Source organism: Rhinichthys klamathensis, unplaced genomic scaffold, assembly GCF_029890125.1.
Source record: "Rhinichthys klamathensis goyatoka isolate OS25496 unplaced genomic scaffold, OSU_Roscu_1.1 h1tg000011l_1, whole genome shotgun sequence".
NCBI lineage: Eukaryota > Metazoa > Chordata > Actinopteri > Cypriniformes > Leuciscidae > Rhinichthys > Rhinichthys klamathensis.
The window spans coordinates 8,581,592-8,594,035 of NW_026606564.1; the positions used below are offsets into that span (position 1 = coordinate 8,581,592).

Here is a 12,444-nt window from a genome sequence, read left to right on the forward strand (position 1 = left end):
TGGTTGGCTCCAAAGCAGTTCACCCAAAAATATCACAATACGGAAGTAAAGTTGGTCGCAAATTTCATTTAATACAGACTTAATGCAAACAGCACAATCAAAAATGGAAACACTCACAATTTTTTTAGCTTTAAAATTATTTAAAAAAAATATAAAAAGGTATAATTTCCAATAATGGCAACAGAGATAGGGCTTTAAATATCTAATTTCAAGAATTATATATTTATGATGTAAATCATCGGTGCAATATTACTTAAAAATAAAATAATATACTGATCTGCAGATCAATTTCTTCAACATTAAGAGTTTTCACTAAAGATGCATTAGACCTAATACCCAGCAAGCAATTTTGCGTTTAAAAGACGTCTAATAGCCATCCAAACACAGCCCTGATGTCTAGGCTAAAACAAGGCAGAATGTGGGCTGTCAGTGAAAATGTAATACAAGTCTAACCATAGCCCAAGAATATACACACAGGCTACGCATAGAACATGTCAAAGAAATGAAACCAAACACCTTGTAATCTATAGTTTACAACGCGTCTATAGTTAAACTAGACGAGGCGGTGAAATGACGGCTGTTGCTTGCTGGGAATCCAGTTAACTTAAATCTGTCAAGAGAGGAGTTTGCCTGGTTGTTCTGTAATCCATGTTTACTCGGCTCCCAGACCTCCTGCAACAAAAACAAAAAAGACAAACACAAGTCAGATAACAAGTCAGATTTTTTTATTCATTTTTATTGTATTTCTGTAAAAACAAACAAACCCTGAAATGACACTCTTGGCACCAAAACAAATAAAAAGAAGAGTCTGTTACAGGAATAGTGGCGTGGAGAGTAAGGATGGAGGAAATAGGTTACATATTTTGACACAATGATCCTGAGTTCGAATCCACCTTTTCCAGATCCCATTCTTCTCTCCTATAGATTGCGGCTCATGCAGCTCACATTGTTCAAGACACCTTTAGGGTTTGTGGTGGGAATGCCTGAGATCCACTGGGGGGTGGCGGTATATTTTTTATTTTTAAACCACTATATTTATGTATGAAAATAAGCATTTGGATGGCATTACGTGGATAAAAGATGGAAATCCTCTACATTGTGAAGTTGAACTGGTCCCCCCTTGAAATTCACTCCATGAACTCACATGTCATGTGTCATGACTCCCTGAATTTGCTTTGCATTTCGCTTTGGTCAAGCAATGCAAGTGTGCTCGAGGACATCTACAGTATGTGCTTGTTTATGCCTCATCAGCGCAATGACAGGAAGCTGATAACTGAACTTTTGGGTGTTGCAGTTCTGTCACTTGAAAAATGTTGTTCAAAAGTGTCACTCCACCCTCAGCAAAGCCACCGGTATAAACTCTTCTCTATGTGTTTAGATGGCAGGGGAAGTTAAAAGCTCCTAAGCCAGCACATTTTCATAACACATTTGGTTTACAATTTTTCTTCAGTTGCAGAATGACTATCATTTTGTTTTTATCTTTGAGTGGGGCAAGTTTAAAAAATGTTGTAATTCCCATTAGCACTTCATGGTTTTTGAGATGACTGGATAAGCTCCAGCATCCCTGCAGAGGACAAATGGTTTGGAAAATGGATGGATAGATGGATAGTCTGTGTCTGGCAAACAAAAAACAGAACATGTAAAGTATCCAAAAAAATGTTTATGAATTGTTTCTCAAACAAATATTTGCATTCTATGACAGATTCTGCACAAATTTACATAACAATCGCCAATGAGACTACATGTGCAAATACGCAACATGCTCTATGAATGAGGCCCAAAAAAGTATTTTGAGTAAATGGAACAGGTTATCGAATGCCTTGGTCATCATCTGTCCGTTAGATTGTGCTGTTTCCAATTGTTGGAAACAATTTTTCACTATACTTGATTACCAGATATACAAATATTGTCGAAAATCATTTGAAATAAGACTAAAACTGACTTTTTAAACAGCCATCTGCGTCTCTAATAAATCAGATCTCCTTCACTGTGTTCATTTTTATCTACCTCATAAGACAATAAAACAGAAATCATAGTTTTCCAATGACAATGAGCCAAAGGTTATGATTACCATTTAAATGCAGGCCAAGAATTTTGGGCATGCACCTTAAATTCGTGGCAATCCTCCAATGCAGATCCACTCTGATGCATTTTGGGATGCCTTCTTGTTTTTCAGCGGTATTAAAACAGATGCTAAGCATTGATGATTATTTCTCATAAGCGAAATGCTCTCCCTAAAAGAGATGTATTGTAGAAACCTGACAGGGTTTGCTGTAGTGCTCATTAAAACGATATATATGCCTACGTGAGCGGCATCCATGCATGCAATACATCTGACTGCGCCAAAAAGGAAACAAAATCATTTCTTTTAAAATGTGCTAGTGGATATATTCATTTCAATGATGTTAACAGTTAGTACAGAGCAAACAGTCATTCAGTTCGTGACATTATCCAACAAAGAGTTTTGTTAAATTCTTTGTAATTCGTGGCAGTCAACAAAATGCTGACTTGTGTGACAGCTTTAGCATCGGTTAGGCTGGAGGTGATACAGAAGTTGACATCGGGTCGGTTTGGTTGTACTTGTTAACTGCTTTGCAGAAGTGTTCTCATAAACCTCTCAGTACAATGTTGAGCATAATGCTACAGATTTGCAAATGCTTAATTCTTTCAATGTTAAAACACTTTCCTCTTTCCCTGCGTAATATCAAGAGACAGCTGGAGTTAAGCATTCATAAGGCGAGACTTTTGAAATGTGGTGAAACTGTGGCTTTTTAACGTATTCGAAGCTTTGCTGTGTTTGTTTGATTATCCCAGTAGCATTGTCTAACCACGTAGCCTGACTGGACCATCTATTCAATCAATGGCAGATGGGGATAGTGTTGGGGGAAACTTGTTTTGCATATTTGACATGCTAGTGCCACAGAAACTTCTGTACTTTCAATTTGAAAATTTGTAAAATGCCAACTTAAAATCATACTGTTCACAGTCCAGACATTTTCAAACATAGAAGAAATATTCTGAATATTACTGTTTACATGGAGGTCTTCAACAACCACAATCTAACAATGCTGCAATGTCTGAGAGAGGAGAAAGACTTCATGAAACCATTATGCATCTAAGAGAGAGAAGACGTCACCTTACAGTTGTGGTCATAATAATCCGCAAAATGTTAATAATTTTAACTAAATAAGAGGTGTAACAACAGGATGATCAGAGTAAGTTGTATGCAGAAGATGCTGGAAAACCAAAGAAGATGGATTAAGGGAATCATGACAACTACGCAAAAGAAAAAAAGCAGTCGTGGATCATCCAGGTAAAGAGACACATGCAGTATTAAGAATCAAGTGTATGTAAACTTATGGACATTTTGTACATTTATTTACTATTTTGTCTTGTGGACTATATGTAAACATCTATAATGTGAAATAGCTTATTCATGGAACTACTAAATAAATAGCATTTTTATAATCCCTCTTATTTTGTTAAACTTATTATTATTATTATTTTGTGCAGATTCTGCAAGGTTTATGTAAACTTATGACCACAACTGTATGTTTACAGTATAGGGCCGCCAGCAAGTTTCCATTTGAGACTGATTACATAGGAATTGATAGGAAAATAAATATAGATTAAATTATGGCAAACTCAAAAGTCAAGATAAGTCACGTTAATGCTGAAAACAAGATTAATTTATTCAATCAACTGCCAGCCCGTAAAGCAAAAATAATCTGCCTCCCCAAGAATAAATCAGCAAGTGCGCTGAATGCTGTTACAGGAAATTCCTGAGATGTTATAGAGACAGAAGACGGCAGAACACTTCCTGAAGTGTTGGAAGTAGCCGTGCAAAGGATGCCGCTACAGAGAGTAAGACACTAGAAGAAGCTGACAAAACGATCGTTTGGACAACAACAAAAGAAATTATGTTGTATATTTTGGTACTGTATGTAGACATTTAATGAAGGTTAAAGACACGTTTCAGGGCCTAGGCCACTGACCAGACCCAGATCTGGGGGTTCGGGGTTCGATTAGGGGTTCTGTCGCAGAGGCGTCCGGATCCGCCGTGCCCTTCAGAACCTTCAGACGCTTGCCAAACGCTTCCTTCTTTGGGTAGAGCAAGAAGTCATACACAAGAGCAGCAGCCACCCCACCCAACATGGGTGCAATCCAGTATATCTATACAAGGAAATAATTGTCACATTTGATCAAATTTTTATTTTGCACACAGTGCACACACTCTTTTACGCAAAAGAACAAGTTATCTAAAAGAACCAAAAGTTTTCTTTTTCTGGCCTATGAATGCTTTTGAAGAAGTAATACTATGTCAAGATGTTTATAATGTAATTTAAAATCAAATATAACCAAATCATAAAATGACTAATCTCTACCCTCAGCAAAGGATTTAAGTTGCCATTAATTCTTGCTTTTACTCAAACAGCAATTTCAATTTGTTCTGACCACAACCTCATAGAAATAACGAGGTACGGACTTACCCAGTGGTTTTTAAAGGATTCAAGAATAACGGCTGGTCCAAAAGACCGAGCGGGGTTGATGCCGCAGCCGGTGTAACTGATCTGGGGATGAGAGTGATGAGCTTGTAAGGTTATGCATGCAGCAGAGAAGAGTCTTGACTTCAGCTTGTTTGGAAATCTACTGATCTAAGAACTTTGCGCATCATTTACGTTTGGTTGATGAAAAGTCAATTATCAAGTGCTTACTGCTACCAGGTGCCCTAAACCAACGGATAGTCCGATGGCTAGGGGTGCAGAGCCTGTGACATCAGTCCGGTGTTTGTCTGTTGTGGCCAGGACACAGAGGACCAGCTGAAAGGTTGCGAAGAGCTCAATGGCAAATCCCTGTCCCTGTGACACACCGTGACTCAGCTATAAGGAAAATAAGAAAATAAACAAATATTGGATTTCCTTTTAATGATGCAAAAAGTTCAACATGATACTGTCATATTACAATTGTAAGACAAGATAATAAATGTGATTTCAAGAATACCTCCTAACATCTGAATGAATTTTGAACATTTGCACCATTACTGTCAGAAGAAAAAGACACTACAGTCCCACACTACATGGGACAAATCGTCACAATGGGAACCTATACCTTTAAATATTGTAGACTTTTTAAAGTAAAATTTAAAAACAATTAAAACAATTATGAAATAAAATGAAAGAGCAAAAATGGAAATATAATATTTAAAAGAAAAGAAAAGTGAATTATTGCCTTTGTATTTTGTTATGGCACTCAAGCAAATTGTTAAAATATTACCTGGAAAATATTTACATTGTTTATTGAGTTGACTGCTTATGAAAATGTTATATGTATAAAAAATAATTAAATTAAACATATTTTCCTAATATCTTAAATGCAAATGTTAACTTTGTTTCTTCTTTTTATTTTTCATGGACTCCATAGAACCCTTTTGCAGACCCAAATAAGAAGGAAAGAAAGAAAGAAAGAAAAAGAGAAAGATACTGGAAAGAGGAAACAATAATTAAAATATTCTAGTTTAAGACAATTTTGAGTTTGAAATCAACATACAAAATCCCAGCTAGATAAAAAAAAACATTTTGTGTAACTTATAGTTACTAAAATATCCCCATATGACAACTAACCATGTAATTCAATTCTGCATGTAGTATTAGTGGTTGAAATGTAATATTCTGTATAAAGCAACTTACCATATTGAGCCCCAGTGTTGTTTCAGGGTCAGGGCTAACTTTGAACATAATGCCACTTGCCACCACAGCTCCCAACAACTGGGCAATGACATACATGAAGGCCCTGAAGAAGCTGATCTGACAGCTAACCAAAAGTCCTAAAGTAATAGCTGGGTTCAAGTGGGCTCCACTGATATGGCCCAAACTCTGAGCCAGTGTGGCAATCGCCAGACCGAAAGCTAAAGCTACTTTAACCTCTTGGTCAGGATATCTGTTATGCCTGTTTCCAATGGCAGAAGCTATACCAATAAAAATAAAAATGGTCATCCCAACAAACTCGGCCAATACTGCCCGCCAAAAGGACCAACTTTTAAGCTCTCGTGCCATTACAAGAATTGTTCCTCTTCTGCCTTTTAGCTGGTAAATGAAATTGCCTGCTAAGCTGCCACTTATAAACACTTAGTGAAAGATGACTGACAGGAAACTGGTTTTAACAAAGGAACCAGTTTTAGTCCAGAAAACGGTAGGAGGTAGTTAATTACTAACTGTCCGAGAGCTAGTGTCACAGCAACTCTATTAAATAATTGTAGATCAATTTGTCTATATTTTTACCTGCTGCATTTTTGGGAGTCATTCCTATGTTTCCAGAGTCCTATATGCTCCCCAGATGTATATGGTACATAATGAACCCAAGATGTTCCCAGGCCTGTTTACACCAAGAGAAATATTCAGCGCTTAGATTTGATGAGAAAAATATTTTTGAATGAATAGCTGTTAAAGGGGTGGTATAATGCCCCTTTTATGTAAAATAAGTCTCTGTTTTCCACAGAGTGTGTATGTGAAGTTTTAGCTCAAAATACACCACGCTGTTTTTTATAGCATACTTTTATAAAGTTTGCCCTTTTTGATGGTCAGTAAAAACGCGTCGTTTTGTGTGTGTCCCTTTAAATGCAAATGAGCTGCTGCAAATGAGGCTTACAACTTTTCTAAAGATCTGTTTGGCCATTAACTTTTAAATGCATTGTTGTTATGCATGAATGAGGAGAGTCTCCACATGAAAGACCCGTGACTGCAGATCAACGTGCTTCTGCATTTCTCTCCGATACAGTAGGAAATTAAATGTGGAGGATTTTATATTTGACACGATGATTGACAGGTCAGTACACGTAACAGGATGCGTGTAACTAAGCGACAGAGGGCAACCGTTAAAGACACTATAAAGACGTGATAGTATGTCCAAAAGCTTGTCTACTCTTCTGCTACACACTCAAAAGTATGTACTTTTTCTCCACAAAAAGAGTACATACTTTTAGGGCGTAGAATAAGTAGGGCAATAGGCTTTATGCCCAGCTTCACTACTTCCTGAACTTCAGCCAGCCCTTTGTTTCCTGTCTGTCATTATTGGACAAACTGATTAATCCAGGTGTGCCTGATTATTGTTACTGAGGCCAGGCACACCTGGATTAATCAGTTTGTCCAATAATGACAGACAGGAAACAAAGGGCTGGCTGAAGTTCAGGAAGTAGTGAAGCTGGGCATAAAGCCAATTGAGACGCAGCATGTGGGAACTAACAAGAGCTAGGACAACCACAGACACAATAGGAGCAGGGAAAACACTTCAAAATAAGAGTTTACATAAAAACAGGGAAACAGGCTGAGATCGTGACAACAGACATCTTTGATGTGCGTGATTTTGTCGAATTTGTGACTTTTTCTAGAATTTGCTCATTTACAATATGTCTCTATTAAGAAGTTTGCCATTAATTACAGATATTTATGAATAATGTTTATGATGGGTAATGTATGTAAATTTGATGTGTATCAGATATTTCAGCACTCTAAATCATTTCCTAAAGTTTTTCTCTTTAGTAGAGGGCTTTTCATGGATGTGAGTGCTAATATGAAATAAATATAAAGTTAATATATTAAATATAATTCAGAGATATCAAAAGATTCACAATTTATTTATTTAAGTCTGTCAAAGTACTTACAGTTCTAGGTTGACCACAACCTTAAAAGCCTGTCACTGTCCTCTAATAAATTTGAATGTTCAGCACAAAACATTTTGTGTTGGCCTCAGCTACATAAAACCAATCTGTACAATTTTTTCATCATTGTACTTTTTCAAGAAACAACAAAGTGATTAAATGGATTTATTTACAATTTCTAAATTTGACACAGTAAGCACATATAAATACCAAAAGCAGATGATACGTATACTGTATATACACACACAAGTAAACGCAGATTTCAAGTTGAGCAGGAAGCTAGGCTATTAACCATTTTCAATATACAGAATTTTACACAGTGTATTGGGGCTGTTTACACAACACCGTTTTCAACTTAAAAGGTAAAACTTGTATGCGTTTTGGCCATTCGTTTACGCGACAATGGCATTTTGGGTGCCTGAAAACGCAATGTTTTGAAAACGGGTTTCAAAGTGCAAGTTTTCGAAAACGGTCTCCGTGTAAACAGCAAAAAAGGCGTTTCAGTCGGTTTCGCGGATCCGTGTGGATGGGGATCGTTTTGACAGTGGTGTCATCTGTACGCAGAAAACTCAAAGGAAATAATTATTAAATTATTATATGCTTGCAAATAAACTGTAGACCATATTACATTTACATTTATTCATTTAGCTGACGCTTTTATCCAAAGCGACTTACAATTGCTATATATGTCAGAGGTCGCACGCCTCTGGAGCAACTAGGGGTTAAGTGTCTTGCTCAGGGACACATTGGTGTCTCGCAGTGGATTCGAACCCGGGTCTCTCACACCAAAGGCATGTGTCTTATCCACTGTGCCATCACCACCCGTCTTGTCATATTGACACATATTGTCTTGCCAGGACACTCTACCTTAAAGGGAGCTGAAAAATGTGCAAAGCTTTTCACACACATCGTAAGCTTCTCTGCATCCCCTATTTCCACCCATGTTTCTAACAGGTGGTAGCACTTCCCCTCTTTCTTCTGCCTCATCCAGCCATCTTTGATTTTCCCATGGGTTTGTGAGGTAATTTTGAAGGATGCATGCTGAAGTGCTATAGAGTCTGCTTTCTCTGGCTTAACATTCATCCTTATATGGACCCAGATAGCATGTAATCAATGAAACAATGTTGACTCAGTGTTGATGCGTTAATGCTAATTGCATTGAATTAACGTTACAAAGTGATGTGCTTTAGTATAAACATTGGGTCTGGTTAAAATACAGAGATGAGGATCTTTAATTTACATTGCTGTTGTACTCTGTCTTATAGTGTTAACATGTGCTCAATGTTTCCTTACCATCGTTGGCATATTGTCCATTACCATCGTTGGCATATTGTCCATTACCATCGTTGGCATATTGTCCATTACCATGGTTGGCATATTGTCCATTACCATCGTTGGCATATTGTCCATTACCATGGTTGGCATATTGTCCATTACCATCGTTAGTATATTGTCCATTACCATTGTTGGTATTGTTACGACCCTTCGCTCAAGGGCAGCAACAAAAACAAGGGACACACGTAAACCAAATTGTAAGCTCAAAAGTAATGTTTATTTAACTACAAAAATAAGACAAGACTAAATAATAGAATGAAAACAATTAAAGAAAATAAGAGTGTTTCTGTATTCATCAGTAAGATCAGTGTGTAAAGCAAGATGCATGGTTGAAAGTGTAATGCAATGTTGAAGTTGAAATGTAAATGCAAAAAGTAACAAAATACAACGCAAGCAAAAGGCAAAGTCCAAAAGCAAAAGTCCAACACCAAAGTTCCCTCTCCCTTTGGCTCAGTGGGTGATCTCTTAAGTTTGACTTTACTTTACTTAGTAAATGCATCTTGATTTAAGAATTTTTATATATTTGGATTGGAAACTTGTTTACAAGTAAGAAAGAACCACTTACAAGTAAGTAAGAACATAGTTTATATAGATTACTATAAGATAGAGTGATCATATAAAAGCCTCTGAAGTTAATACATGTCATATAGGTCAAAGATCTGGTAATAAAACATAAAACAAACAGCTTCCTCAAAGCAGTCAGATGTGATATACAATACCTTAATACACACCTTCCTGGTTGGTGATATTCACATCGTGCAATAATTATGTATCTCTTTCACAGAAGTCCGCCCTTCCCTTTTGTACAAGATTTGCTGTTTTGTCACAAGATGTTTTATACTTCACTGGTACAGGTTGTTTCTGGAAAAATATAATTTTAAAGATTAAACATGAGATTTAAAAAATTGAGGATTCTGAAAATAATCTCCATTTCAGTGTCCCTTTTTTTGCTGATCTATCTAGGACGAATGACAAATGGTCCTCATAGGAAAGAGCTGGTATTGAATCACTTACTAAAGCAGGATGTTGGAGAACTACAGGCTTGTTCTGCTATTATCCAAGGAGACATGGACGGAGTGGACAAGGACATTTTCGGGAAGCTCTTGGCCTCGAAAAGAAAAAAGAGGAAATCCCTGCTGTCCGAATCATTCTATCTCAACGCAACCAAGGATTGTCCATCCTACATCCGAGACAGAGGGTTTCTGATGCTTTCTCTCAGTAAAGAGGAGAAAGATTTCCCCATTGCTTACTCAATGGTGATCCACGAGAAGATTGAGATGTTTGAAAGGCTCTTAAGGGCCATTTACACTCCTGACAATGTGTACTGTGTTCATGTGGACCTGAAGTCACCTGAGATCTTTAAAGAAGCAGTTAGGGCCATTGTGTCCTGCCTGACCAATGTGTTTGTGGCCAGCAAACTGGAGAATGTGATCTACGCCTCTTGGTCTCGAGTTCAAGCGGACATCAACTGCATGCAGGATCTGCTCAAGTCACCTGTCCAGTGGAGGTATCTGCTCAACACCTGTGGCAATGATTTCCCCATTAAAACCAATGGAGAAATGATCCAGTCACTAAAACTCCTAAACGGAAAGAACAGTTTGGAGTCCGAGACCGTAAAGTCCAAAAAGGTGCGCTGGCAGTACCATCACAATGTTACGAATGTTGTGACTCGGACCGATGTTACAAAGTCACCCCCGCCAATACAGAGCCCTATGTTCACAGGAAATGCTTACTTTGTGGTTTCAAGAGAGTTTGTGGAACACATCTTTAAAAGCGAAGAGATTCAAGATTTCATGGAATGGGTGAAAGACACATACAGTCCAGATGAGCACATGTGGGCTACGTTACAGCGGATGCATTCAGTACCAGGATCCAACCCTCCAAACAGTAAGTACGAGCAATCAGACATGAACTCAATTGCTCGTCTAGTGAAGTGGAGCTACCATGAAGGAGATATAAAGAGTGGGGCTCCCTACCCACCATGCACTGGGATGTACAGACGGGCAGTGTGTGTCTATGGAGCTGGGGACTTGAAATGGATTGTGAGGCAACACCATCTTTTGGCAAACAAGTTTGATCCAGAAGTAGATGATGTAGCAATCAAATGTATGGAGGCTTTTTTAAGGTACAAAGCTATTTATGGTCAATCATTAGTAACAGTTAAAAAAATCTGACATTATTTTATGATGTTTTAATGACAGGTACAGTATCTATTTGTATATTTGGTAACACTTTATTTTGATAGTCCACTTTAGACATTCTACTAACTATAAGTAACTTTGCAGCTACATCTCAATAACTCTCATTAGAGGATTAGTAGACTTTCTGCTTAATATTTGCCAACACTGGTATACGTAAAGTCTGCTTAATTTGAACAAGTAATTTTGTATGGTCCAACTAAAGATATACTTACGTATATTTGATTGTGCTAAAGTGAAACTATTGCAAGTATACTTAAGGTACACTTTAAATATCTTGCATTTAAATTATACAGTGATCATACTATCCTTACTAATAGTGTTATTAAACACATAGGCTTAATATTAAGAAATATTCATTGTGCAATAAAGAAGAACTCCAAATAAAGTTTAATTATAATATTTAAGTCTCAAGCAATATGTCAGTGAATATATTAATGGGTTTGTAGTATAGTTAGTATGAAATACATGTAGGCCTATTTTAAATACATTTTGGAATATGTTTTTTCCATAGGGCAGACTCTGCATCCATTGCCTCTGACATGTTTTCTCCTCGTCACACACCTAACTCGAAAACTCTTAAGCAGTATCCACATTAAATATAAAGTTCCAAATGCCAAAAGCTTTTTTATTTTTATTTCTGGGTGACCTTTTCTAAAAAGATATTGAAATTAAATGAGGAGGGGGGGAGGAGGGGGGGTTGTCGACCCTGGTTTCTCCAGGGACAACTCGCTCGTTTGCTCGGTTCATGTGTTTGTGTGACACCTGCTCTCCAGCATTCATGTGATTCTGCGATCACTGGGTTCTTTTTAACCAGTCTCTTTGTTTGTTTTGCTTGCTGTACATTTACTTTACTGGTTTTTCTGTGCATTTGTTTATAAATATTGTTTGTTTAAATTCATTTTTGTTAGTTGTATATCTGTATATCAGGCAGTATATCTGTCGAGGACAAAAATAGGATAAATAAGCTGATCAAGAGAGCTGGTTCAGTTATTGGTCTTAACCCAGATGTATTGGAGCTTACTGTGGAGAAGAGGATAAGTTCGAAATTAAAAATTGTCCTGCTTTTTGAAGGCCATCCACTACACAATTTGTTCAAAGGACTTAGAAGCTCTTTTAGTGAGCGATCGGTAATGCCTCGGTGCTCTAGTGAGCGCATGAGAAGGTCTTTTGTTCCCGCAGCGGTCAGATATTTCAACGAACACTGTTAATTGTTGAATATTATTCTTGTCTTTTATAGTGTTTATTTTTTATATT

At 37.2% G+C, this 12,444-nt stretch overlaps 2 protein-coding genes across 2 annotated transcripts; one reads left to right on the top strand and one right to left on the bottom strand.

Annotated features, from left to right (window-relative positions):
- Nucleotides 1–584: 584 nt before the first annotated feature.
- On the bottom strand, nucleotides 585–6,227 carry aqp1a.2 (aquaporin 1a (Colton blood group), tandem duplicate 2). The gene is made up of 5 exons (XM_056265127.1): nucleotides 5,688–6,227; nucleotides 4,716–4,880; nucleotides 4,491–4,571; nucleotides 3,996–4,173; nucleotides 585–672 (listed from the first exon to the last, which is right to left on the bottom strand). Exons 1-5 carry the CDS (start codon nucleotides 6,051–6,053, stop codon nucleotides 653–655), a joined length of 810 nt encoding a protein of 269 aa, XP_056121102.1. The 5' UTR covers nucleotides 6,054–6,227; the 3' UTR covers nucleotides 585–652.
- A 3,544-nt stretch (nucleotides 6,228–9,771) lies between these two features.
- Nucleotides 9,772–11,311, top strand: LOC130099255 (beta-1,3-galactosyl-O-glycosyl-glycoprotein beta-1,6-N-acetylglucosaminyltransferase 3-like). Its single transcript, XM_056264865.1, has one exon. The coding sequence runs from the start codon at nucleotides 9,880–9,882 to the stop codon at nucleotides 11,161–11,163; it is 1,284 nt and encodes a 427-aa protein (XP_056120840.1). The 5' UTR covers nucleotides 9,772–9,879; the 3' UTR covers nucleotides 11,164–11,311.
- The last annotated feature ends 1,133 nt before the right edge of the window (nucleotides 11,312–12,444 follow it).